This window comes from Tupaia chinensis, unplaced genomic scaffold (assembly GCF_000334495.1).
Source record: "Tupaia chinensis unplaced genomic scaffold, TupChi_1.0 Scaffold000416_1, whole genome shotgun sequence".
Taxonomy (NCBI): domain Eukaryota; kingdom Metazoa; phylum Chordata; class Mammalia; order Scandentia; family Tupaiidae; genus Tupaia; species Tupaia belangeri.
This window is the reverse complement of record NW_006159921.1, coordinates 2,438,226-2,463,481: the sequence shown is the minus strand read 5'-3', so window position 1 is coordinate 2,463,481 and position 25,256 is coordinate 2,438,226. Positions and strand designations below refer to the sequence as shown.

At 46.1% G+C, this 25,256-nt stretch overlaps 1 protein-coding gene across 2 annotated transcripts in view; it reads left to right on the top strand.

Annotated features, from left to right (window-relative positions):
* The window catches only part of MSI2 (musashi RNA binding protein 2), a gene marked incomplete at its 5' end in the record, with an annotated part of 437,589 nt that extends 421,348 nt beyond the window's left edge, over window positions 1-16,241 (top strand). Inside the window, 3 exon segments of one of the 2 annotated variants that reach the window (XM_027774256.1) lie at window positions 10,871-11,079; window positions 12,861-12,933; window positions 15,459-16,241. In XM_027774256.1, the coding sequence (XP_027630057.1) occupies window positions 10,871-11,079; window positions 12,861-12,902 (251 nt within the window). 2 annotated transcript variants of the gene reach the window in all.
* Between the last annotated feature and the right edge of the window lie 9,015 nt (window positions 16,242-25,256).

Genomic DNA, 25,256 nt, shown 5'->3' with positions numbered 1-25,256 from the left:
CCCCCCCCCAAAAGAAAAACTCTCAAAAAAAAAAAAAAAAAAAAAAAAAAGACTTAGTCCCAGGCCTTCTTCCACCTCTACTAAATGAGGATCTCAGACTCAAGGGTCCTTGGGGCCTTTTCAGCTGGCGGCTCTGTATTGCTCCTCTTTCCAGAGCTCTCAATCCCTTGGCCTTGGAGGTGAAAGCAGTGACAATGTCTTAAGTTCTGAGAGGAGCAAGCGAAGAGAAAGCCAGGAGCTTGATGGGGACACCCTTGGAAACCATTCGACATGCATTGCTTAACACAAGAAGGCAGGAGCAGGGACAACGTTCCAGAATTGTGTGTCTTTTAAAACTATCTTCTGATTTCCATCCATGAGTATGGTTGATAAACCTCTAAGGTTTTGGCTGTGGGTTCATGAAGGAGCAGTGGGCCTGTTAATCGTGGCAGTCCTTGAGCAAATTAGCCCTGAGAGTGTGGCCAGCGCAAAGTAGTCCTTGAACTTCGCTGAGGGTTAGAATCCCTGGGGAGTTTTTAAACTTCTTAGGGGCCAGACCACACTGCAGACCTATCAAATCAGAATCTAGCAGAACGGCCTTCACGGAAACCCAGGATGTAATCCTGGGCTCAGGTGCCACCCGGTTCCTGCTAGTTGGAGAGATCACAGTGACATCTCTGTCACTGATCCCTCAGCTTTCTCTAACAAGGGGTCTGGAATTTCTCACCAACAGCCTTGGGGCCCTGGGTACTCTAGTTCACCATTGGTCTTCCGAGGCCACCCCTCAGGACGGGTTCAAGGCTCTTTGTTCTCCTAGAGTGACTCCTGCCTCCCACGAGGACAGCCATGTCCTGGCGGAATTAAGAGCAAGTACACACAGAACATGCAGCCTAAAGCCACCATAAACAGGGAGGCAGCCTCCCTCCTTGACTGTCTGACAAATGGGGGCCTTTTGGTAAGGTCGGAGTTTGTTTGTTATTAAAGACCTAATTAGAAACATGAGAGGGAGCTGAATGGCTCCGCGCTTGGCTAATTAGTGACATGTATGCGCCTGCTTTGAACTTCAAGGACACAGAGCTATTAGTGCTTACATCAAAAGTGGATTAAACTCCTGTGCCTTTATAATCATTAAAGACGGGCTGCTCGAGTGGAAAACCTTTCGTACAGGTCCTCAAGGGGCTGCCCCTCAGGCATCCTCCCTAGCCCATGCTGCTGGAGCCCAGGATAGTGAGCTTCTGGTCCATGTGGCTGGGCAGTAAGTACTGATGAGTCCTAGGGCGGTCCCACAGAACTGGCGTCAGCAGAATGGAGTGGGCTTTGGGGAGTGAGGTTAGCCCTCTGAGTGCCCTGCAAAGTCCACACACCTTTGGGGATAGGAGGATGTCCCATTGAGTGTTTGGGCATGACTGGGCTTACCCCTCCCCTTTGGCAGGGCCCACTCTACTTCCGCCCTGACCCCACCAGTACTGCTGCCCACTTTGTGCTGCAAGGCTGTTTTTTCTTTGGGATATGGCACAGTGAAAGATGGCCTAGTTCTCTGGAGAGAGGAAGTCCCCTACCTCAGGTGGCAGGCATGGCCTGACCTAAGGGAGCCCCAGTCTGATAGGAAAGACATCGCCACCATCAGGGAGCTCCCAATTTGCAAAGAGTAACAGGGTCCAAGCTTGGAGAGCTGATTCCTTGTCCTTGAACTTGTAGTTTCTCTGGGGCAAAGAGCGATCCAAATAAATGGAAGAATTCCTGTCCCTGTGGTTCAAGCAGGGATGACACGTTGCATAATACAGCTTCAAAAGCACGTGCTTTCAGGTGCCGGGTGTACTCCGAGACACTTCTGAGTTACTGTGTGACACTGTATACGTTCCCTAGCTACTCAGACCCCCAGTTTTCCTCATCCGTAACACAGAGATAATAACATAGGTAGAAAAGCCGATCTTACACATTGTTAAGAGAATGAGAAAAGATGGCATGAAACGCCTACCAGCATGCCTGGCAACATGGTAGATGCTCAGTCAATCCCCTTTCCAGCCTGGCACCCTCAAAAGCCAGAGCTTCTAGAACTTTGTGCTTCTTGCCTCATTGACTCTTGCCTCCAGAGCCTGCTTTAACCCCCACTGCTGTGAGGCTTTGCCCCACCTTTCTTAACAGAGACGGGGTGATAACCTGACCCTTAACGTGGCTTTTTATCACGGCCGAGAATACCACAGTAGGCCGTCCTGTAAGCTGGTAGTCCTGGCCTCGGACTGGAGAGTGCTTTCGTTGAACAGTAGTTCACATTGCAGAGGATGCACTCTGGGCCTTCAGTGAGCAGGATCACAAGACCCGAGCGGAGGTCTGGCCCCTCTGACTCAAGACAGGGGCTTTCAGGGTAAGAATTGGCACACAGCAGCAGCACCCGAGGGTGTCTGGTGACACAGGGAGAAAAGCCAGGCTGGTTTCCTTTTTGAAAAGATAGACAGATGTGCCTTGAGGACAAAGGTGATTACCGGGTCAAAACAAAGCAAGGGACACTCTCAGGATTCAACTAAGAAACTTGGAGCCGCCAAACTGTTCAAGAAAGAGGAAGGCGTACTTTCGGGCAGCGTGCTCCTGCCATGTCCTTTTGGCTCTCAGGCCCGAGAGGACTGGAAAAGGAGGCAGAGCCCCCGTATCGCTGCCTGGTGGGGACTGCTGCTTGCCGGATGACAGTGGAGGCAGTCGTGCCCACCCCCAGCCCCACTCTCCGTGCTGTGGTTTCTGGAGGGTTTCCCTCGTCTGCTTCTCCTCGCAAGTTCTAACCTGCACAAGCCTGAATTCTGAAGCCAATTAATTTAGGGAAGAGTCAGCAGGATGTTCGTGTTAACACACTGCCTGCTCCAGCCACACTGTAAACATTCGTCCCCTGGGTTGGTTTTTTCCCTCCTCCTCTGAGTCACTTTAGAGGCTCAGGGTGAAGGTGCAGTTGAACGCCTGTTCATGTTGGGGAGAGATCGGGAATGCCACCTTGTTTCTGAGACTAGAAACCTAGCCTGGGGCAGCCTGCCAGGGTCCCTGTGCAGCCTGATGGACAGTTTACACCATCAGGCCAGCCACCTGTGCCAGGGCCAGTGCCAGTACCAGTCAGGGTTTTCCTGGTGCCCAGTCACCAAACACGGCCCCATGCCTGGCGCCATGGCCTTTCCCTTCTTGGGGACCCCTTTCCTCTATTCTCCCAGAAACTTGTAAACCAGCTCAGTTCCTCAAGGCCTTTCAGGACTAGGAGAAAAAGACATCTAACCTTTGCTCCAGAAAGTTCCTCCTTTGCCCTCAAGACAAAAGCCTGGTTTCCTTGGCTTCTGGGCTAAAGAAGAGTCCACACAAGACTGGGTCCACACAAGGCCGGGTCCACACAAGGCTGCTTCAGCCCCAGAATTTACACCATGAGCAGATGGCATTAAACTGCTAACCCTCATCCTCCCCTCACCCACCTTCCCAGCCGCCTCACCCAGAACCTAGTTGGTCCGGCCCATTCCGAGCTTGAGACTCACTCACAGTTCCCAGTCAGGGCTGGTAATTCAAGTATCAAGCTGGAAGGAGAAGGAACTGTTTTCTGTTGAGGTTATATCTTAATCTAAAGTCTGTAGTCCTGGCCACAAAGCCTTCCTCAGATGGGGCCACTCGGTGTCTGGGCCTTTCTCCTTCTGCTGGCCTGGACGGTAGCACGAATCCCCAGCTTTCCCAGGAACGTGTCGTGCGAGGGCTTTAGAACCGGCTCATGGCAAAGTTCTCCCTTGAGGGGTTGGGAGAATGCGACTTGACCAGAAGTCAGACCTTTCTACAAAATAGTCACAAGCCTTTGGTCCTACTGTCTGTCAGTTCCCCACTTAAGACGTGCCCAGCTTTAATCAGAGACAGCAGCAGCAGCAGCAATGGCAGTCCGAATCAGGTTAGGTTTTGCGAGAATGAGCGGAAACTGCAATCTCATCATAGATGATGCCGTTGTAAGTGACACCGGGTGCTGGCAGGACGCTGGGCCCTGCCACCCAGTGAGAGAGCCAGTGCTTACCAGGTGTCCTGTGCGGTATCTAAGTGAGCCAGGCGTCTCTAGATCCATCAAGAAGGGCATAATATTGACACCAGGCTAAATTCATACCTCTCAGTCATATAGTCACATGTTGCTGAGTGGTAAGCTCTTAGGTCTTCCCTGAGGACTCATTTCTTCATGCAGACGTCATAGTTCTTACACAAACCTACTACCACTACCTACTTAACCTATATGATATAGTCTACAGGACCACCGTCGAATATGCAGTCTATCCTTGACCGAAACGTTACACAGTGCATGAGTGTTTGTATATAGAGACAGTAAAAACGGAATAACCATCACATTGCCCTCTTAATCCTCCCCTAGTTTTAAAGTATTTTTCCCCATTCACTTCTGAAATAGCCTGTATTTCAGCAGAGCTTTAAAAAATATATTGTGTATAAAATTGATTGTCCCTGCCTCTGGGTCCCCGAACTGATTTGATTTTAATTTAGCGTGTCATACAATTTTCCCAGGTTGGACATAATTGCCCGCCCTGTCTATCTGTCTCTCCCACCTTCAGGCTAAACTCTACAAGGAAAGCTTGAGCCAAGGAGCCCTGGGACATAGCTGGCCAAGCAGACTTGTGGAATGGAATCTCACCTTGCTCTCCCTGAGACGTGCAGGGATAGTTCGCACCTGAGAGTTTCTCTCTCCGTTATCACAATCCGGTTTATCTTGGCATGCTGACCTTTCCGGTTCACCCATCTGCATTAATTCACAGTGGGCGCTACTTGTAGAGGACACAGGAAGGAGACTGCAGAGTGGGGTCCCCACCTCTGCCCCCGGAAGGTCCTTGGCTGCTCTCAGACAAGGAGTGACTGCTGTTCAGAGGCCCCCCAGGCAGGTCTGCACCGCTGACAACGAGCTGGCATGATGGCCCCAGCACTCACTGAGCCTCCAGTGTGGTAGGGGCATAGAGGAAGGTCACCCTTGCTCTGGAGTACATGCCATCTGATTGGGAACTCAGGAGCCGTGAGGAGTCCTGCCTGACTGCACAGTCCACAGCCTGCCTGCAGGAGTTTCCTGTTCATAGGGAGGGGAGTCCTGCTGCTGGCCTTCTTAATCTAGGCACGTAGGAGCCTGATATAGACAACAAAAAGGCAGAAGTGAGTGTTGGAGGGGTAATGAACTTTAATTTCTCTAAAACAGAAGCCCCTGAAGTCCAGCACAATAGATTAACATCGCTCCTGCCCCCAAAGACCGGCACACAGCTTCTTTCCTGCCTGCTCTCAGTCCCCCATTCTGTCTAGAATCCAGGCTGGGAATTGGGGCCAGGACACCGGTGAGCAGTAGATCATTCAGAATAGATTATAGAAATTGCCATCAGGACTGGCCCTACCCTTTGGGGAAATGGGAGACCCACCTTCTAGACGTTGGATCTAGGGTTGGGGCTCAGCAGGCCCCAGGATTGTCCCCAGCATGTGGGCGGAGCTCATCTGGAAAGGATTTTGTATTCTTTCCCTGGATCAGTAATAATCCAGTTTTCAGGCCTTGGAGCCAGAAGTGCCCTCTGTGAGGTGGCCCTCGTAGTCCTTGGCTCTAGCTTTCTTCCACAGATTCAGTGGGACAATACAGAAATACCTAGACTTCCATGCCTTTCTTAGACCTACGTGGAGCTATGCCAACCACGCACTTCCCCACCCACAGGGACTGATTCGCACTGAGCCTAGCCTCTTCCGTGCCGCCTGTGCGCCCACCCCATCCAGGCCTCTCTCCTGGCTTGTTGTAGAACCTAGAGGGACAGGTACCCGTGAGCCTCAGTCCAGTCCCTGCAGTACCCATCTCCATGAAGGTCTTCTGGATAGAATTCTGGGACTTTCCTAGGTTAGCCATCAAGGGATTTTATTGGCAGGGAATTCCTCCTTTTATCTGGTGTCTAATGCCCTCAACTTGCATTCAGATGCGTTTCCTCTTGCTGTCCTCAGTGAGACATAGTGTCCTTGCTTTCCTGCCCCATTCCCCGGTCCAAGATGATTAAATGCACCAAGGAGGTGCATTGGATCCTTTTGTAAATCAGCTCATGATTTGTATGGCAAATGAATTGCATTTTCCTAGATCAGATTTTCCTAAATCTGCAGTGCTTCCTGCCTTGCTGGACTCTGTGTACACAACTGTTTCAGAAACGGGGAATTTGTCGTAAACTTGACAAGGTACAGAGCACTTTCTCTTTTCCATTCATGTAGCTGTCTGGTGAGTCAGATTGAATAAGGACAGCACTCACAAGTTCCAGATGGCATGGGTTCATGGGGGGCTTAGACCACAGCACACAGCCACAGGGGAGGGTGGGGTCATGCTCAGGTCTTCTGACTCCAAGTCCAGTGCTTCCATTCTCCCCACCCTAGCTGCTCCCCATGGGTGCCACCTGGACTGGAGAAGCTCAGAGGATGCAGGAGAGTGGGAGTGAGGGTTAACCCCCTGCTGTGGGCACTGCTGGGAACTGCTGAGGATGGAGAGTGCCTGGTCACCCCCACCCCCACCCGCCTTCAAGTGCGGGCTTGCCCCAAGTCGCTTAATACTCCCGGCTCTGCCGCAGAAACGCTGAGATGTTTGCAAAGCATCATTCTCTCTGGAACAAGAGTCATAATAGCCAATGTATAAACCTTGGCACTGTTTATTCAACAATATGGACTCCCTTCCTACACACACACACACACACACACACACACACACACACGTATTCTCTCACCCTCTCTTTCTCTCTCTCTCTCCCCCTTCTCCTAGACGAGCAGATAGGGTGTCCTTGCCCACTTAATAGCACGGTCCTATTCCCTCTCCCCAACCCAGCCTGGTATACAGGATCATTTCCAGCCTTTTAAAATGAGTCTTGGCGCCTGGGGAGAAGCACCCTCATTTAAGACAGATAGCTGAGAACTGACTGGAGGGCACTTCCACAGAAAGCACTCTGAGGTCAGGGACTTGGCTTCCTACTTCAGCTCCCTCCCCATACACTCCCCCTGTCTCCTCTCAAGGTCCCAGCTTAGTGGGAGAGGGGGTCCTCAAGTGACCCCCACCTACTGTAGAGCCAGCCAGTGGTCAATTCCTGGAGTTACACTGATTTCCCAAAAAGAGAGAATTGTTTTGTCCCTTAGGCCTTGCCCGCATCAAACGGTAGGAGCAGCTACTGAACAAGTGTATGTGCCACATGGCAGTCCCCATCCTTTCCAAAGCAGCCAGAGCCATTGCTTTTTTATACCTTCTCAAAGATGTACGGGTTTCCAGATGGCTTGTGCGGAGGCTTTAATGTGCTTTCTGGAGTCTGGGTCTTCTGACTCTCTCTCTCCCCCTTCTCCTAGTCGAGCAGATAGGGTGTCCTTGCCCACTTAATAGCACGGTCCTATTCCCTCTCCCCAACCCAGCCTGGTATACAGGATCATTTCCAGCCTTTTAAAATGAGTCTTGGCGCCTGGGGAGAAGCACCCTCATTTAAGACAGATAGCTGAGAACTGACTGGAGGGCACTTCCACAGAAAGCACTCTGAGGTCAGGGACTTGGCTTCCTACTTCAGCTCCCTCCCCATACACTCCCCCTGTCTCCTCTCAAGGTCCCAGCTTAGATGGGAGAGGGGGTCCTCAAATCACCCCCACCTACTGTAGAGCCAGCCAGTGGTCAATTCCTGGAGTTACACTGATTTCCCAAAAAGAGAGAATTGTTTTGTCCCTTAGGCCTTGCCCGCATCAAACGGTAGGAGCAGCTACTGAACAAGTGTATGTGCCACATGGCAGTCCCCATCCTTTCCAAAGCAGCCAGAGCCATTGCTTTTTTATACCTTCTCAAAGATGTACGGGTTTCCAGATGGCTTGTGCGGAGGCTTTAATGTGCTTTCTGGAGTCTGGGTCTTCTGACAGAGAGAGAGGGAGGAGTTGGCCCAGAGCGTCAAGGCACTTCCCCTCCCTGCCCCAGCCTTATGAGGCTTCTGGTTCCACCGCCCAGGTGCTTCTGGCCTGCCGACTGCGCCCTCTAGTGGGCTCCCTGCAGCCTGTCTTTCACCTCTGGCTGGGGATATTTGCAAGGTGATTTTGAGCAGGGAGGAGGAGGTTACAGATATTGCTATGAGTAAACACATAATAAAACTGGGGTTGGCATTTTAAAGCTGCATTCTAACATAGTGACTTGTGCACGATTATTTTAGTGTTATTTTATGGAAGATGACTGAGCAAGGAGGAGTGATACAGGCCTACACTGAGCTGTTTATTGTGAAATTCCCTTCTTAAGCCACAGGTCTCCAGGCACACAGAGCTGGGAGAGGTTGCCAAGGATGAGCATAATACCAGTAGCCTTCTTGTCTTCTAAGCCCACGGAGGGGACGCTTCTGGACAGCATCCCTCCGTGGGCATGCTGCGTCCTGTTCTGGTGTTGCTTCCCCTGGTTCTGTAGTCTATATTTGTTTGTTGGTGGCTATCCCTCCTGGAAGGAGCCAAGACCAAAACGTGCCTCCTCCCCACCCCTTGGATCAGTGGCCTGCCTAGTGTCTTCCGGCAGGAGGGAAAGGAAGCCAAAAAATCTTTCTCTTCGTCTTCCACCGAGCCTTCCTCTCCCTGCCTCAACCCTATCACGGTAAAACAGAATGGACTAGTTGGTTCCTTTGTGTAGGGAGGGGTTTCAGCTGTCTGGATGAACCAGGAGTCCCCAACGGAGCTCCCATTTTCCTGAGCCCCAAAGAGAAAAGCATGGTAGATCAAGATAATGCCACCTTTTACATATCTTGGCTTGACATTTGCCTCCGTGAGCAAGAAGGGCCAAATGTTATCTGCAAGTTTAATCTTCTGTATTCAAAACTCCACACCCCCTTGGTCTGCCAGTTCATTCCCAAATAAGCCCATAAGCCATTCCCTTGCTCTCCTTCACCTGCTCTCTTCTTGGCCAGTTTATTCCTTTCTCATTCAGCTTCAGAGGAGCTCCCCTCAGAGCATCCTGTCCCAAGGGCATCTGGAGGCCACAATAGCCTTTTTCTTTGCTGAGTCAGGAGCCAGGCCCTTGGTTTGGTCTCCTTTGTGTCTTCATGTCCCTGTCCTAGTCTCTTGCCAGCCTGACTCGGGTGTATCATCAATCTCTTCCCATCTCTATGACAGATGGGTGAAAATCAATCCACGATGGCTCTTCAAGCCGCATGAGATGTGAGGGCTTCAAACCATAGGGCCTTGGCTAAGGCAAGGCCAAGGTCTAGAGTGACCCCACTCTGCCTTGTATGTGCTTTCTTCTGTCACTGGAGGCGGCTGATCACGGGACAGAGGGAGAGGTGCCAAGGGAGGCGGAAAGGGGAAGCCATGTTGCAAGGAGCAGCCCCTAGGAGCTAGAACTGTGGAAATGCGTGGTGCTCAGACTGTCTGGTTCTTCGACATTGGGTAGCTGTAGCCCAAAAAGGGCCAGCCCCAGGATCTTGAGGTTTAAAAATCAATACAGACTTATTTTTACAATTTAAAAAATTTTAGAAAACAAAGTTTTTCCATTTGGAAAAGAAAATTTAAGCTACTGAGAGAAAATAAAGGTGAGACAAAATTAAGGGCTGTGGCCCTCATTGGAGAGGGAATGATGGGAATGGTGGGAGGCATTGGGGGTGCTCTGAGACACCGTCACCTTCTGCTCCCCCCGACCCATATGCAGCCCCACCGCTGCCTGGGTTCATGGGTGTCAAGTCCCCTCTCTGTCTTTTACTTCTGAGACAGCGTCACCTTCTTCCCCACCCCCGACCCATATGCAGCCCCACCGCTGCCTGGGTTCATGGGTGTCAAGTCCCCTCTCTGTCTTTTACTCAGTCTGCCGTTTTTATACGAGGATAACTAACCAAAAGTAGGCATTTTGCATAGATACGCTTTAGCTAAAAATCGGTTCAGTCGGTATGCTCTGCATTCATACTTCTTTGTCTTTTTTTTATATATAAACAAAAGGAAAAAAGTTTAAATCCCCCCTTTCCTTCTCCTGCAGGAGGTGAGTGTGTGGGTGTCTGTAGAACTACTGGCTTCCACCCCAGCTCTGGCCCCCATCTCCAGGTTCACCATCCCCACCCCATCCCTTCCCTTCATCCCCTGCTCTCCACCCCAAAAGAGAACCCTCTGCCGCCATCATTACTGTTCTGTTAAGAAGCCCAAACTTCCATGACATATCCCATCCTCCGACCACGTTCAGTATGGACGACTTTCATGCAGGGATATAAATGGGTGGGGTGGGAAGGGAGGGAGTAGCCAGAGGGGAGGGGAGAGTGGTTGGTGGGGGGGGAGGATGGAAAATGGAGATTTTTTTTTTGTCTTTTAAAAAAAAATTGTCATTTAATGGATCCAAAAACAAAACAAACCAAAAAAAGTGAAACACACACAAACAAACAAACAAAGAAAAAAAATCAAAAATCCCTTTCCCAGAGATTTTTTTTTTCCTGGACACAAATTGCTTTGTTTCCTGTCACGTTTTAATATCAATATTAACACAATGTGTAGTCTAAAACTAGTTCCTTTGTAGTTTGCATGGGATGTGAATGCTGTCTCAACGTGCCCAAATCTAGAAGACTGCATGAGCATCAATTCAGATGTGAAAACAAATCTCTCTCTTTCTCTCTCTCTCTCTCTTCCATATATATCTCTATTTCTATTGTGATAATTTGGTGGGCAGTGAAGCACCTCCGGTTGGTTGCCGTAGTGTGTTGAATGACTGTTTTTTTCTTCTCTATATTTTTGGAGCTCCAAGCTTCTTAGTAGTAGCCTGGGCTGAGTATTCTTGAGTCCCTGCTGATGTTTTCGCATGGCCTTGGTTGAGTGTTAGAAGTTGGGCCTCAGCTGTTTTTCTCGAGTGTTTGGCTTGTAATGACCGGTGCATGCCTGGCTTCTGGCCTCATACCCAGCTCTATTCTCTGCACACCAGTCCTGAATAGCTACAGTGCTCAACCGAATTTTGGCGCGCCCGCTTCCCCGGCAGGCTCCAACCCGGCGCGGCCCGGAGGCTTCCCGGGGGCCAACAGCCCAGGACCTGTCGCCGATCTCTACGGCCCTGCCAGCCAGGACTCCGGAGTGGGGAATTACATAAGTGCGGCCAGCCCACAGCCGGGCTCCGGCTTCGGCCACGGCATAGCTGTAAGTACCTGCCTTCTCTTGCCTTCCTGCCTCCTCTTTCCTGACCAGCTCCTTGTGCCCCATGGGGAGGGTGTGCCAGGAGAGCTGAGAGTTGGGGGCAGAGGAGAGGACAGTGTATCTCACTGACATCAGGCCAGCTCCCGAGGGCTGAAGCTCCTCTATCTAGACGTGTCCAGAGCACTTCCCTGTGGCTATATGATGGAGTGGAAAGAGCCCAGGCAGGTCAGGTCAAATCACCACTCCATCACCCTCAGACTATGCAAGCTTGAACCACTCAGATAACCCACTGGAGTCTCATTTCCATGACCACAAAATAAGAATGAGTATGCCTTCCTGAAAACACTATGAGAGTTAACAGGAATAGCTGTTACACGCGGAAACACAGAAGGTGCTCAGTAGCAGCCCCTCTCCTTGCCCCGTGCTGTCTGGACACTTGTCATGTAGGTTGGAACAACCCCAATCCCTACCTCAGCAACCTCTGTCCATGGAGTCCCCCGGCCCAATGTCCAGTGGCAGCGTGGGTGGCTGGGAGGTGCAGTGGGTGCAGCCCTCTCCCCGGTGGTTTCTTTTGCTAATGTTTCTTACAGTTTCCAGGTTCCAAGTAAGTTTCCATTTGCATTCTTTCACTGTGGCCCCCCCGAAGGCCAGATGCATTTGATATTTGTAATGCTCTGTGGTCTATAATCTGACTAATCCAGGCATTGGAAATTTGCTTAACAGATTTGCATGCTGTTTTCAGATTGTATTGTTCTTCTCCCTCCGGTGTGTGTGAGCATGAATGTGCCTGAGCCCACTCGCTCGCTGTCCCTTCCATTTTGGAAACAGAAAATGGGCCAACCTCTGCCCTCGCCAGCCTCAGCATTTTGGAGGCAGCTTGGTTTAGAGCTAAAATGGGAGTGTCTGCTGTCCCTGGTCCTGTCCCTGTCAGACTTCACTTCCGGGAGAAAGCAGACTCCACTTCTTGGGGGCTGTGCTGAGAGAAAAAACAGTGCAGGCAGTCTAGAGCATGCGTGCCCTCCGGAATCGGAAACCCGTCCCACACACACATACACATACACTCTCCTATATGTGTGCACACACACACGCACACGCATCCTTTCATCATGCACTCGCTCACTCGTATGTGCACACACACATTCTACATGCTCTGGCATACACACACCTCGGTTGGCCCTGGCTGGTGCAGTCCAGGTCCTTGTTCAATTCCTCTCCCAGGCCAGTATCACTTAAGTCAGTGGTTGGATGAGTCTAATCCCCTCAGATCAACTGCAGTACCAGATCTGGAATATTATTATTCACTGAGAGCTACATCAATTAGAACACATCTCATTTCCGTTTTCAGCATCCAAAAACAAGACCCAATGTGTTCTTGAAAACCGAGGTCTTTGGACCTGTGGGCTGCGCTGTTTTTCTGAAATAACCACAGAGCATCACAGTTTGTCTGCACTGGGATTTCTTCTCCCTGGCCGGACCCAGCGGAACTGTGGACCAGAGACTCTTATCTTTGCTCCCCGGGGTCCAGGGCAACTGTGCCCCTAATTTCCCAACCCCACCCCTCCCTCTGAATCTGGCTCTTGGTTTTCCCCTGGGTAAGCAGACAGCTTTGGGGGGAAGTGGGGCTGGAAGGGTGGGAGCAGGTCCCTCAATGGCACAGTGTCTCAGAATTACATATTCATGCTGGCAACCACAGGCTAGTCCTAGAGATAATTTCCTTTCCCAGAATATGACAATCTGTTCCCATGTATAGCGCACTGATGACCTTAACAATTGTGCAATTTTAGGGACCTTTGATTGCAACGGCCTTTACAAATGGATACCATTGAGCAGGTGCTTTCGTTGCCATCTCACTCTGAGGTATTACCGTCTCTGCCATGTGTCTCCGCCCTGCCGGCGTGTCCGTACGTGTATGGGCCCTGGGCATACATGTACGCACACGCCCTTGTCTCACCACATCGACGTCTCTCTCTCTCTCTCCTCTTTCTGGACCCCTTGTCAAGGGGGTGGGGGCCAAACAAATTCAGTCTTTTAACCTCTCATCCCTTCCTCCAACTTTTTAATCATGACCCCCACCTCTTTTGCTGTCTTTTTTTTCTCCCTTGAATAGTTCTTTTGATTCTTTTTCTGTATCTTCCCTACCCTTCATCTTTCGCTGTCTTGAAATACAATCAAGAGTGTGGGAAACTGGAAGGAGATCTCATGCCATGCCCGTCCCAGGAGGGATGGAGGCAGGAAACATTGGGCTCCCGCCAAGCCTGGGGCAGGGGTGGGGGCCAGGGCTGCTCCTGAAGGCTCTCTGAGCTGACCTTGCCGGTTGCTGGGCTCCTTCAGCTCCCCAGGGCTCTCTGGGGCTCAGCCAATGGGGTTCGTGCAGTCAAACAGCCAGACTCCATCTTTTAGTGAAAAGAAAACACTTTTGCCAGTAACTACTGAGTAATTATCCAGATTACCACACGAAAAGCAAATTAAATTAACGACATCACCTGCCTAACGTGGATTTGGATCCCTGCCAGTTTCCTAACCTTTTAAACTGAGCTCAAGTTAATTAAACATTTTTAAAAATCACTTTGATGGGGATCTGAAGGGGGTGGAATGGAGGAGAGGGGAGGTTGGGGCAGTCGGTTAGGAAACCACTCACCACATTCTCCTTTAAATATGAGTAGCTGTCATTCTTGGAAGGAAGACCAGGAAGGGAGGGGGTTGTCCTTGTGAAAGTTCTAGATGGATACTGTGTTTGCACATTAGTCTGGGGGCTCAGAACATGGGTCTGTCTTTTCAGAAGAGGGAGCATGACTGCTGAGGCTGGGCCTGGGTCCCTCTGCAGCACAAGAGCCTTTCACTCCTGAGATTGGGTAACAGGACAAGTAAAGCTAGTGATGAATTGGCTACTCTGGGGTTGCAGTTAATAGGGCTCCTTTCTTGTAGAGGGAGAATTGCTCCTAGCCCCAAGTCAGCCGGGACTCTCTAGGGTCTTGCTCTAAGCCAGTTGGGGAACCAGTTTGAGTTGAGCTCCATAACCTCTTCGATTCCTCTAATGTTGCTGCTAAGGAATCACTTCAACTAACGCAACTACCTCTCTTAACCAAATAAACCATGTGTGTGAATTCTTCCCACCCCTTGCCTCCACTTCCCTTTGAGCACTGACCCAGCCATTGCTGGCCAAAGCCAGAGGCCACTAACAGTTTAAAGGACAGCTACTCGCTACTAATGAAGCTGGGTTTGGGGGCCCAGGGGAAGTAAGGTGCTCTGAGAGCAAGGATTATATGGCCAAGAACTTTGGGTTTGGACAATGGCTCCAGTTCTCCCTGGAGTTAGACGAGGAGGGGATTAAACAGCTATCAGGCACGGCAGGTCCTTGGAAGGCCAGACACTGAGGCTGTCGGTGCTCCCTCCCTCTCTCCCCTGGGAAAAGAGGAGTGGTATAGGACTCCCTGCCACCACTCTGCTCTCCAAGGCCTTCTGTAAGGAAGGGTGGAGGTAGTGGGGGTGAGGCTGCTCCCTGCCCATGTTCCTTCATCCGACTCTAGGACTCAGTTTCCAGAGAAAATTGATGTAACCTAGAGTGGAGATAGCAACCCACCCTCCTCCAAACAGTCCACAGCAGTTAAGAAGGACTGGTCAGACACACACTTTGTCCCCAGTAGAGAGGACCCTCTTGACATTTAGTACCATCGACAAAAGAGGGACCCAGGCCCACAGTGAAATTCAGGGAGACTCCATTAGGAAGTCTGTGGATCCCGGGCCTGTTTTTGTTCCCTATAACCAAAGCTGAGTATTCGTTTCCTATTTGGTTTTTTAAGTGTCCTGACCTTTTGGGGGTTTTTTGCTTTATAGTGAGAGGTTTTTTTTAGTACAAACTTACCTTTGCAGTTAACATTCGTTGGTGGGCATCTCATAAAGAAAGGTTTTGTTTGATTTTTGTAAACATTTAGCTTTGAAAGCAGAAGTTTAAATGAAAAAGGTATCTCTGGTCAAGGTGCAATTTACCTCTCTAGCCCAACACCCAGCATCACCAGGTTTGCTGGCCTTATTTCCCCCTATGACCTCAAGAATTCTGCAGGACTGTATTACATCCGCAGAATGGGTTGTAGAGCTGCCCTCTTCCCAGCATCAGGCGTGGCACAGATGTCAGATTTCCCAAGCCATGACCTCAGTCAACTGCTAGCCGGGCCACTTGTGCACACACTCAGTAGTCGAATGGAGACCTCTGAAAGCTCAAGCTGAAGCACTGGAATCCATCCTGTACTCGCCTGACCTTCTTCTTTCTCCTCCCGTTCCCACTTCCTGCTGTCTTCGGGCATCCCTGACTTTCCCTGCCCTGCAGAGCATACCTGGATGTCCAGGCAAGACTGGGCGAAGTTTCTGAGTGGCCCTTTGTTTAGGTGATGTCCTCAGACCTGGACCCCCACCAGCCTCACTCCCCATCCCAACCAGAGACGGCTCACTTCGGATCGAGGGTTGACTACATCTCATCATCTCACGAATCTGCTGTAATATACAACAACAGCTTTTCAATGTGTATATAACCCATGATTTCGGTTTTGTTTTGTTTTGTTTTTCTTGATGGTTTCCCTTTCCCTTCTCTCTTCCCCTTGTCCTTTTAAAATCTCTTTAATCACATTTGGTAGTGATTTTGACTTAGTCCAGTAGTCACATAGCTTTAATATCTAGTTAAAAGCTAACCATAGTATAATTGTTATATTAAGGAGGTTTTATTTTTTTTCCTTTAAAAAAATTTTTTTTTGCGTGTTTTGATTCTGTTCTCACTTTTAAAGGATGCTGAGATGGAACTATGACTCTCACTATTTTGGTACCAGTTCTGAGACTGTATGAATTTTCAGGTGGAACTTTAGCACACACTGAAGCGAAGTTGCGAAGTGCAGAGCGGGCCATGGGCATACACTTTCTATTTTGCGTTGTAGAAGAAGTGAGATGTAGTAGGCTAATTAACAGACTCTATAGCGGTTCTTTTTTGTGATGTCTCTTTGTTAACCTAAGTATATCTATTTTCGGCAATAAGGTAAGGACGACAATGTTTTGAGTGTCCTCCTTTTCTATAAGTGCTTTTTTTCTGTTGAAAGAGGTGATATTATAAGGTTTTTTGAAATTGTGAATTCTAAAAAAAAAAAAAAAAAAAAGAAATGTTGTAAATACAATTCCATTAACTACATAGAAACTATTAAGAAAGAGAGAATCAAAAATATTTTTGTGAGGGAGTCAGTCCCAGGCAGTTTGATGCTCTGTGAAAGGAGGAGGGAAGGGGATGTTAACACAGTCAGTTACTGAGACTGAAGAACACCCAGCTGCCAGGACGGCCCCAGGAAGTTAGAACACTGTTTAGCTCCTTCGTCTGTGTGATAGACCTAAGAACTGTATCCGTGTCATACCAGCCTATTAACCTCTTGTCTGTGCACAGCTTCAAATGTTACCGTCTAGTTAGATTTTTATTTAAAATATGAAAAAACTGCTTTTCCCAAGATGTTTTTTAAAAACAAAGCTACAATTTTAATATTTAACATATTTAAAGTTTCAAAGCACACCTGTTTGGCTTGGTTGGGGGTGGGGGGGTGGGACATTCTTTTTCAGTCTTAATTTTTAAATATTCGATCATTTTCTATCGTCCAATCATTTCAGCACCTGAGTGGATAAGCCTGCATTAATACCTTTTCTCCATTCACTTTCTATTTACAAATTAGGAAAGCAACCTTTTGGTTTATATATTTTTTTTAATACCTCAGTGCTGCAAGTATCACCAGAGAGGCTATGGAAGAATTTTTTTTTTAATTTATTGTAGATGTAAACAGAATTTTAAAAATAAAAAGTATAAACATCACTGCACTGTGACTGGTGGGAAAAACTGACAGTTTCCTGTTTGCACATGTTTAACATTTGGCTGTTATAATATATGGTCCTAGGTTGGGGAAAGATACTTATGATGAAGGATATTTTTTAATTTAACTTTTTTTTAAATATTGGTAATAGGTCGGCAACAGCAACTGTAGAAGTACAACTCAATAGATGGCATTAAAACATATTGTAGTGTGGATATATATTTTTTTCTTTTTTAAAATGTGATATTGACGTTTTATTAATATTTTTTAAATTGTTACGTTTATAAATTTGGTACTTAAGGCACAGCCAGTAAGAGACACTGAATGCGACATTTATTATAAAGAGCTGCTGCACTCCTATTTTTATAAATTTTACTAACAAAGTAGACTAATGTAGACATTCACAGACATGGTGTAGGGCAAAAGCATCTTCAAACTAAAGATTCCAAAATGCTAACTCAGAAAGAAAGAAAAAAAGCCTTTTCAATTCTAATTAAAGAGCCACAACATTTAAAAAGAAAAAAAAAATCATGTTTTCGTTTTTCTGATACAATTCTAGGTTGTTTGGCAAGATTTTTTTTTTCCCCTTCTTTGTTTTGTTTCATTTTGTTTTAATTTCCGAACAATCAGGTTAAGTAAAATGCTGGGCGCTTTTAAAATATCAAAACTAGTTCAAGTAATAAAATAACAAAATACAAGGTTTATTTAAAAAGAAAAAAAAAAAAAAAACAGAGAAAAAAACAAAAAAGAGACAGTAAATTCCCAGAAATTCAGTGTCTAGACTAGGGAATTTAATGACTATTTTGTCCATGTCGTGATGTACTGTATTCCCCTTCCTTTTCTCTGCCTCCCCCATCACCTCATAGAAGATTCTTCGTTGATCATTGTCTGTTAATAATGTATAAAATGGCTATCTCGTAAGCGTGCTGTCCTGGTACTAGTGTAGTGACTTTTTTTCTCCTCTTTCTTCTAGTACATATTGATAGGTATAACGTAATTAAAGTTTAAAAAAATTAGACATAGTTATTCCGATTTAGGACCAGTAAGGATAGAACTTTCTCTTATTTATCAAAAAAAGAAAAAAAGGAAAAAAAAAAAAAAAGCTAATAATTTTGGGGCAGTTTTTTTCTTTCTTTTTTTTTTTTTTCAATTTCAAGTTTGATTTTAATTTTGCTGATCTGATGTGGTTTCAACTAACCCAAGGTCTCACCATGTTAAAATGCCGGCAGACTCTTACGGCGTTTTATAGATTCCCACCCCCCTCACTGTGATCGGGTGTGCCATACTACCTTAAATGCTAATGCTAGATATGCAAAACTGGATTTTTTTAATTTATTTTTTAAAAGAGGGAGGCATGGTATATTAAAATGATTTTACTAAGAGAAAAAATATTTTTTTAAGAATGCTCAGAAGAAATTGATAATCTGTGTGAATATGTTTTAGATGTTTATATACCTTTTGAAGAGACCCAGTAGCCCATAGCACAAATCTCGTGGAAATCTGATATGTTTTAATGTGGCTACCTAGGTTAAGGTTCACGTTAGTCCCCCCACTCATCTAGAAGTCCATTTCGAAAGATTTTTGTAAATTCTTTTAGCACTGATGCTCAGCCTTGTCTTTGTTTTAGTTAAGCTCAATGACGAACATGGGAACCACCTTTTCGCCTTCCCTGGGGGAGATACCCTCTTGGCTGATGGCTTTTCCCCGGAATTATTAAATACCCACCGGGTGACTTTCTGGCTTCCAGATCCATCTGCCTGAGACCCCCGAACCCCTCTCCTCCCGAGCAGAGGAGAGCGAGTGGCATTAGCTCCTGGACCCATTCCTGGTTTGTTCTACCTGGACTTGGGCCAATGGAGATGACCAAGCCTTTGGTCTCCTCTGCAGGACCTCCGCAGGCTTGGTTTGTGGCCTTCCTCGCACCCGTTGGGAAAACCAAACAGCCTCGTGCTCTATCCCAGTCGCTCATTGGCTTGATTCAAACGAAGCTCCAACAGGCCTTTGCGTTTTTATCCTTCATAACCTTCATCTTAATTTGAACTTGTAGCTTGGACTTTAAGGTAGCATGGCTCTATTGCTGTCAATTTAATGTTTCACTGCACAGCAATTCACAGCCAGTGAATGTTACACACATCTTGCTAGATTAGTATAAAAATCATTGGGTAATTGTTGGTTCTAATGACCTGAAAGGTGTTCAGTTTTTGTTTGGGGTTTTGTTTTGTTTTTGTTTTGGGGGTTTTTGATTTGGGGGGGAGTTTCTTTTTCTTTTCTTTTTGTTTGTTTTTTTATTATTTTTCATTTGGGGGTGGGGGGATTATTTTTGGTTCCAAATAGAAAAATAAAACCTATTTTGATCTTTAGTGCAAACGAGGGCTAGGGACTTAGCCTCCACCACCACCACCACCACACTGCTTCATTCTGCCATTCACTCACTGCAGCATATTCAAGAATAAAGCAATATAGTTTACTACATTTTTTATTGAAGGTCAGCCATGCTTTCTGTATTATATTGCATATGAAATTGTTTACAAAAGAAACACTAACTCATACTTCTCTTTATCGGTTGGAAGTGGCACACAGGGACAGAGGGAGATGGGGGGCTGGCAAGGGAGGGGAAATTTTTTTCCTTGAATGTGCTTTGCAAGCCAGGCTATCTGCCAAGGAAGGCAAAAGCAAGGGGAGAGCAGTGGGCAGAGGAGGGAGGTAGACCACAGGCAAAGCACATTGAAGAGAGACACTGGCAGGTCCCCTCCCCCCCTGCCACAGAGAACAAGCTTAGTCCCGTCCTGGGCCCAGACACTACATAAGGAGCCTCTGGAAGTTAAGCAATACTTTAATACGTTTGTTTTCCTTTTCTTTCCTTTTTTTTTTTTTTTTTTTGTTACCAAAAAAAAAAAAAAATAAGTAAACTAAAACATAAAAACATATATAAAACCCACTCCTCTAGGGGAGCAACCCTAATCCACTCGGCTATCAAATAATCAGAATGTATTGTCTCAGATAGGATTTCAGCTCTGGGAGGCCGGGGTGTGGCAGGGGAGGGGGATGGGGACTGAGAGACAAAAGTTGCAGAACCTCCCAGGCAGGCTCTGGCCTACTGTATTCTGTACATACTGTACCATCCTGTGTGGAGTCTGTGAGTGTCCTCTTGAGTAGCGTGGGCTAGCCAATCTGCCGTTCATGGTGTATTGTAAACTCAGAATTCCATATGTAATAGGATGCAAGTCTAAGCGTTTCATGTGGACATAAATGTATCTAAATAAAACTTTCCCTAGCACTGTGGCTGACCTCACCCTTACTTTTATACTTTAGTATGAAACTGATGAGAACTTTGGTAGTGAGTATTTTTTTTATATATATACATATATATGTATCTATATATATATATATCTCAAGCAGATTTCAGGTCTTTGTGTGTGGCTTTCTTAAAGCCCTGTTGTAAAAAATTACTATGTGGATGGCAGTCTCTCACATCACAGATGTGGAAAGTATAATTTTATATCTGTATTTTCAAATAAATAAGTTTGTGAAAGGTTTCCATCCTCTACTGTGGTCCAGAAATCAATGTGTTTGTCTGACAAAAAAAAAATAAAATAAAATAAACTGTTTTGAACAGAGTTGTTTGATGTGTTTTCACTTGCAGAAGAGGGCTGGAGTGGGGGGAGAGCTGCTTGGGTGAGGGGCAGAGATTTTGGAGTCATGCCTGTCTTCCCTCCCTCCTCAGCCCGAATGTTCTGGTGTGACTGTTAGCAGAGAAGAAGCTATTGTCCTGTTCCCCCGGAGCTTTGGAGCTATTTCTATGAAGTGACAGGAGCAGGGTAGGGTAGATCATTAGCAGAAGGTCCTCAGGACCTGGGTGGGCAAGGGCTAAACACCAAGGGTCCTATGTGTTTGTAGGACCCAGGTAGTGGAAGAGTGTGGGAGGACCAAGTGGCTTCCTCAATTGCTGGCCTTGGCTAGTTAATAGCACTCAGGGAAGGCACTAAACCAGATCCCATGACCTTGAGTGAGAGTCTGAAGGGTGTCAGGGAGCCCAGCCTCTGCTCTCATGGAGTTCAGACTTTTGCCCAGTGGAAATAATTTGGTAAAAATCACAAAGCTAAGGGTATAGAAATAGGTTGTCTGAAATACTCCCTACCTTCTCTTGCTCAAACAATAGAGAGAAAAACAAAAGAACTGAAAGGATTCATTGAGGACATTATCCTAAGATCTTACGTAATAGCCAATGCATGATTTAAGCCAGTGGGAATTTCTTAGTTGTTAAGCCCTGGAGATAAACAGAACCAAGAGTTTTGTATGGGATGAAGTATGGGCCTGAGAATGTTCCTGAAGCTGCTTCTTCAAGGGCCCTGGGAAAAGTCAGGGTCACCAGGATATGGCCTTCTTGAGTCCCTCCTCCCAATTTCCTGTCTCCAGATAACATCTTTATCTTACAGACGTTTTCCTGCTACACTAAGACCCTAGAGGAAGGGATGGAATATGCTTCTCTGTATAATACAGAAGTGGAGGAGATGGGAGGTCTGAGTTTCAGGCCCACCCATGTGTCACAGGCAAAGGAACAACAGCACTTCACAGTCCTCCGTACATGCACATAGGAGAGAGGTATCTCCCTGCTGCCCTGCAGAAATGAAAGACAAAGGGAGCCAATTTGATAAACCCCTTTCAGAATTCTGAGAGGTGTGGGCCAAAGTCAGGAAAAAGGTCATCTTGGTCATCTTCCTGGCTGCTCAGCTCCTGAGAGGGTAAGGCTCAAACAGCCCAGCAGCCTACAGAGAGAGACAGAGCAGGGACCAGCAGCACCCATGTGTGCCAGATAGGTCATGTGTGCCATATGACCGTCTACACTTTTATGCCTAAAGAGGGTAATTTGCCCACACTGGATGACTGCTGAGTGACAGTGAAATCTCATCTCCAGGACATCCTGCTGCCTCTGGATTCAAGCCTGGTGACATAGTGAGCGTGCTTGGGAAGGTGAGGGTAGGACTTCTAACCTAAGTGCCAGTCTAAGCCAATCAAATGTACCAAGAAAAGACAGCAAAATGCCAATCTAGGGAAAACAAACTTTCCTGTTTACCTGTTTCATGGTGAAACACTAAAAAATGAAATAGAAAACAAATCAGCAAAAACTAGGGCAATGAAAATTAAGAAAACAATGTAAGATAATACACAAAGTTGGATGGAAGAACTGAAAGTGAATCCACTGTTATTTAAATATGAATGGATTAAATTTTCTACCCTTACAAAACAGAGTCAGATGCGTTTAGGAAAAGAAACAAAATCAGGGATAGCTCCTTGCCCTGGTGGTTAAGGGAGCCAGATCCCACATGTGCTGACCTCAGGGCTTTAATCTCAGACTCAGTGGCTCAAGAATTATGTGGGGGTGCAAGTGCATGTGTGCCTCAAATCCCAACAGGATAAGAAATGGAGGAGGAGGGATTGCAGTGTGACTTTTCCGCAGTTCGGACAGGGGGAGTTGCTTTCTCCCTTTGTCTCTGTCTCTCTTTGGTGAGTGCACACTCCCTCTGGAAATTTTTTTTAAAACAACACAAAACATTTTACATGCCTGTACAGGAAACACCTAAGTGATTTAAAAAAAAAAAAAAAAAAGTCTAGAAATAAAGGGCCAGCAAAAAGAAAATTGGCGACTACCCAAAAAAAAGCAAGAATTAGAATGTCAATATCTGGGTAGAATTTAAAGTTAAGGATAGTATGTAATGACAAAAGATACAATCTGTTAAGACAATATAAAAGTGATAAGCCCTATGCCTCAATTACCAGAGAAACTAAAGACTTAATATCAGAAACCACTGGAAATGTAAAGAGAACTTGATGAAGACTAAGCATGCAATTAGGGAGAATTTACTACATTGCTCTCAGAACTAAACATACTTAATAGACAAAAATCAAGACAAAAGAATTAAGTAATGGAATTAGTAAACCTGATCTGATGACTGTATAATCTCTGATCAGAGGATGTACATTTTGTTAGTGAATATCCATGGAAATACACAAAAAATCAATTCAAATAAATTTTGACCAAAATAATAATGAAATCCACATGTTTAAATAAGTAGTCATTTTGCTGTCCACATTTCATAATCATAATCCAATGAATTTGAGAACATAATTAAAGTGTGGCTATGGCCACTATAACTACACAGAAATTTGGAAACACAATTCTGTGTATTCTCGAATCAGAGGAAAGTTAAACTGGGCCATCAGGCGACTTGGTGGCTAAGGCAGCTGGATCTCACATGGTCAAGTGCACAGTTCATTTCAGACCAGGCAGCCTAAAAATCATGCCTGGTATGTGTACATGCATGCCCAAAATCCCAAAAGGAGGGTGATGGAGAAGGGATAGTGGCATGGCCATTCCCTATGGGGGAGACTTTCTCCCTTGAATTCTGTCTCTCCCCAACAATCGCATGTGCCCTCTGGCTAAAAGAAGAGAAAAAGAAAATTAGAGACCATCCAGGAAACAACAAAAAGCATATATTTTACCCAAACCTAAAAATGCAAACAAAAGTTGTATACCGAGGGAACCGCATGGCTTTAGACGCCTTCATGAGGAGAATATGTTTCAGTGAAGGACTATAATAATTTAGTAATTAACCTAAAAGAAGAAATGTATAGATAGTAAATAAAGGTAGTAAAAAAGTAAACGTAAATTTAAAAGTTGGATTTTTACGAAGATCTATAAAATAGACAAATCCCTCCAAGGAAGAGAGAAGAGCAAATGTATATAAAATTAAAACCAAGAAAGGAGAAATAACCACAGATAGCAGAAAATAATGAATGACAACAAATCTAAAACTTACGACGAATTAGAAAATTTGCTAGCAAATGTAAATTACCAAAACCAATAAAAACTGGAAACCCAAAATAAATATTACCATAAAGACACTGATGGGGGGACCAGCAGATGACATAATGGCTATGTCGCTGGACTCCCATATAGCTGACTACAGTGTGAGTCCTATACCCAGTGGCTTAAACTCATGCCAGGCACGTGTGCGTGCATGCCCCAGATCCCGAGAGGAGAATGGAGAAAGGATTGCAGTGTGGCCATGCCCCCTGGGGGGGTGATTTCTCGCTTTCTATCTCTCTGTCTTTCTGGCGAGCGCACGTGCCCCATAGCAAAAACCTCTCCTAAAAAAAAAAAAAGACAGAAAGAAAGACACTGACAGGGTATAGGTCTAAGACTGAGAACGACTAGAATCGAAATGGATTCACATATGAGTTTTATCTAACTGATCATTCCAGTGCTAGCAAGTGACTTGAACTTGTTGAGGTACGGTTGAATAAGTAAAAAGAGCTACGGAAAAGGCATATAATATATATGATTTTTTTTTAAAGGCAAACTCCTACGTGTGTGGAGATACATATATGTATATACATCACATACATGACTACATGAGCACATACAGGATTACACAATTACACTCTAGGTTGTTTACCTGGGTTTCCTGGGATTGGGGCAGAGGGGAAATAAATAAGTGGGAGAAGAAAATAGGGGGAGACATGCAGAAAGGGGGAAACAAATGTTTAAAGATTTCACTGACAAGTCTGTAGATACATTTATTAATTTAGGAAAAATTTAAGTGTATATCTTTAAATAAAAATAAAGAGTTTGGGTTTGGGCTTTTTTTAAAAGAGAGATTTTAGCTGTAGGGAGCATGCTGTTGCTAGAGTCACAGAGAGACAGAAAGCAAGAAATCATCCTTTCATGAGGGATGGCTACACTGCAGTCCCTTCTCTATTATCCTTTTGGGATTTGGGGCATGCATGCACACGTGCTCTGTGTGAATTTGAAGCTGCTGGGTCTGGGTCTCAAACCACGGTCAACTACACGGGAGTCCAGTGACATAACCATTACGCCATCTGCTGGTCTCCAAATATTTTTTAGAAAGAGCTGTGACCAGCAGTTGGCATAATGGCTATGTCACTGGACTCCCATGTAGTCGACCATGGTTCGAGTCCTGGACCCAGCGGCTTAAACTCGCGCTGGGTGAGTGTGCATGCGTGCCCAAGATTCCCAAGAGGAGAGAGCAGGAGAAGGAATTGTGATGTGGCCATTTTCCCTGGGGGGTGATTTCTCGCTTTCTGTCTCTCTGTCTCTCTCTGTCTTTCTGGCAAGCGCACGCACCCTATAGCAAAAGCCTCTCCAAAAGCAAAAACAATAAAAAGAAAGAAAAGAAAAAGAAAGAGCTGAAATACTCCACATTCCAGTAACGGTAATTGCATCTTTTTTTTTTTTTTCTTTTAAGAATTATGTATTTAATTATACTTACATCTTTTGTTGTTTTAGAGATTTTTGCTTTTTTTGCTATAGGGCACATGTGCTCACTG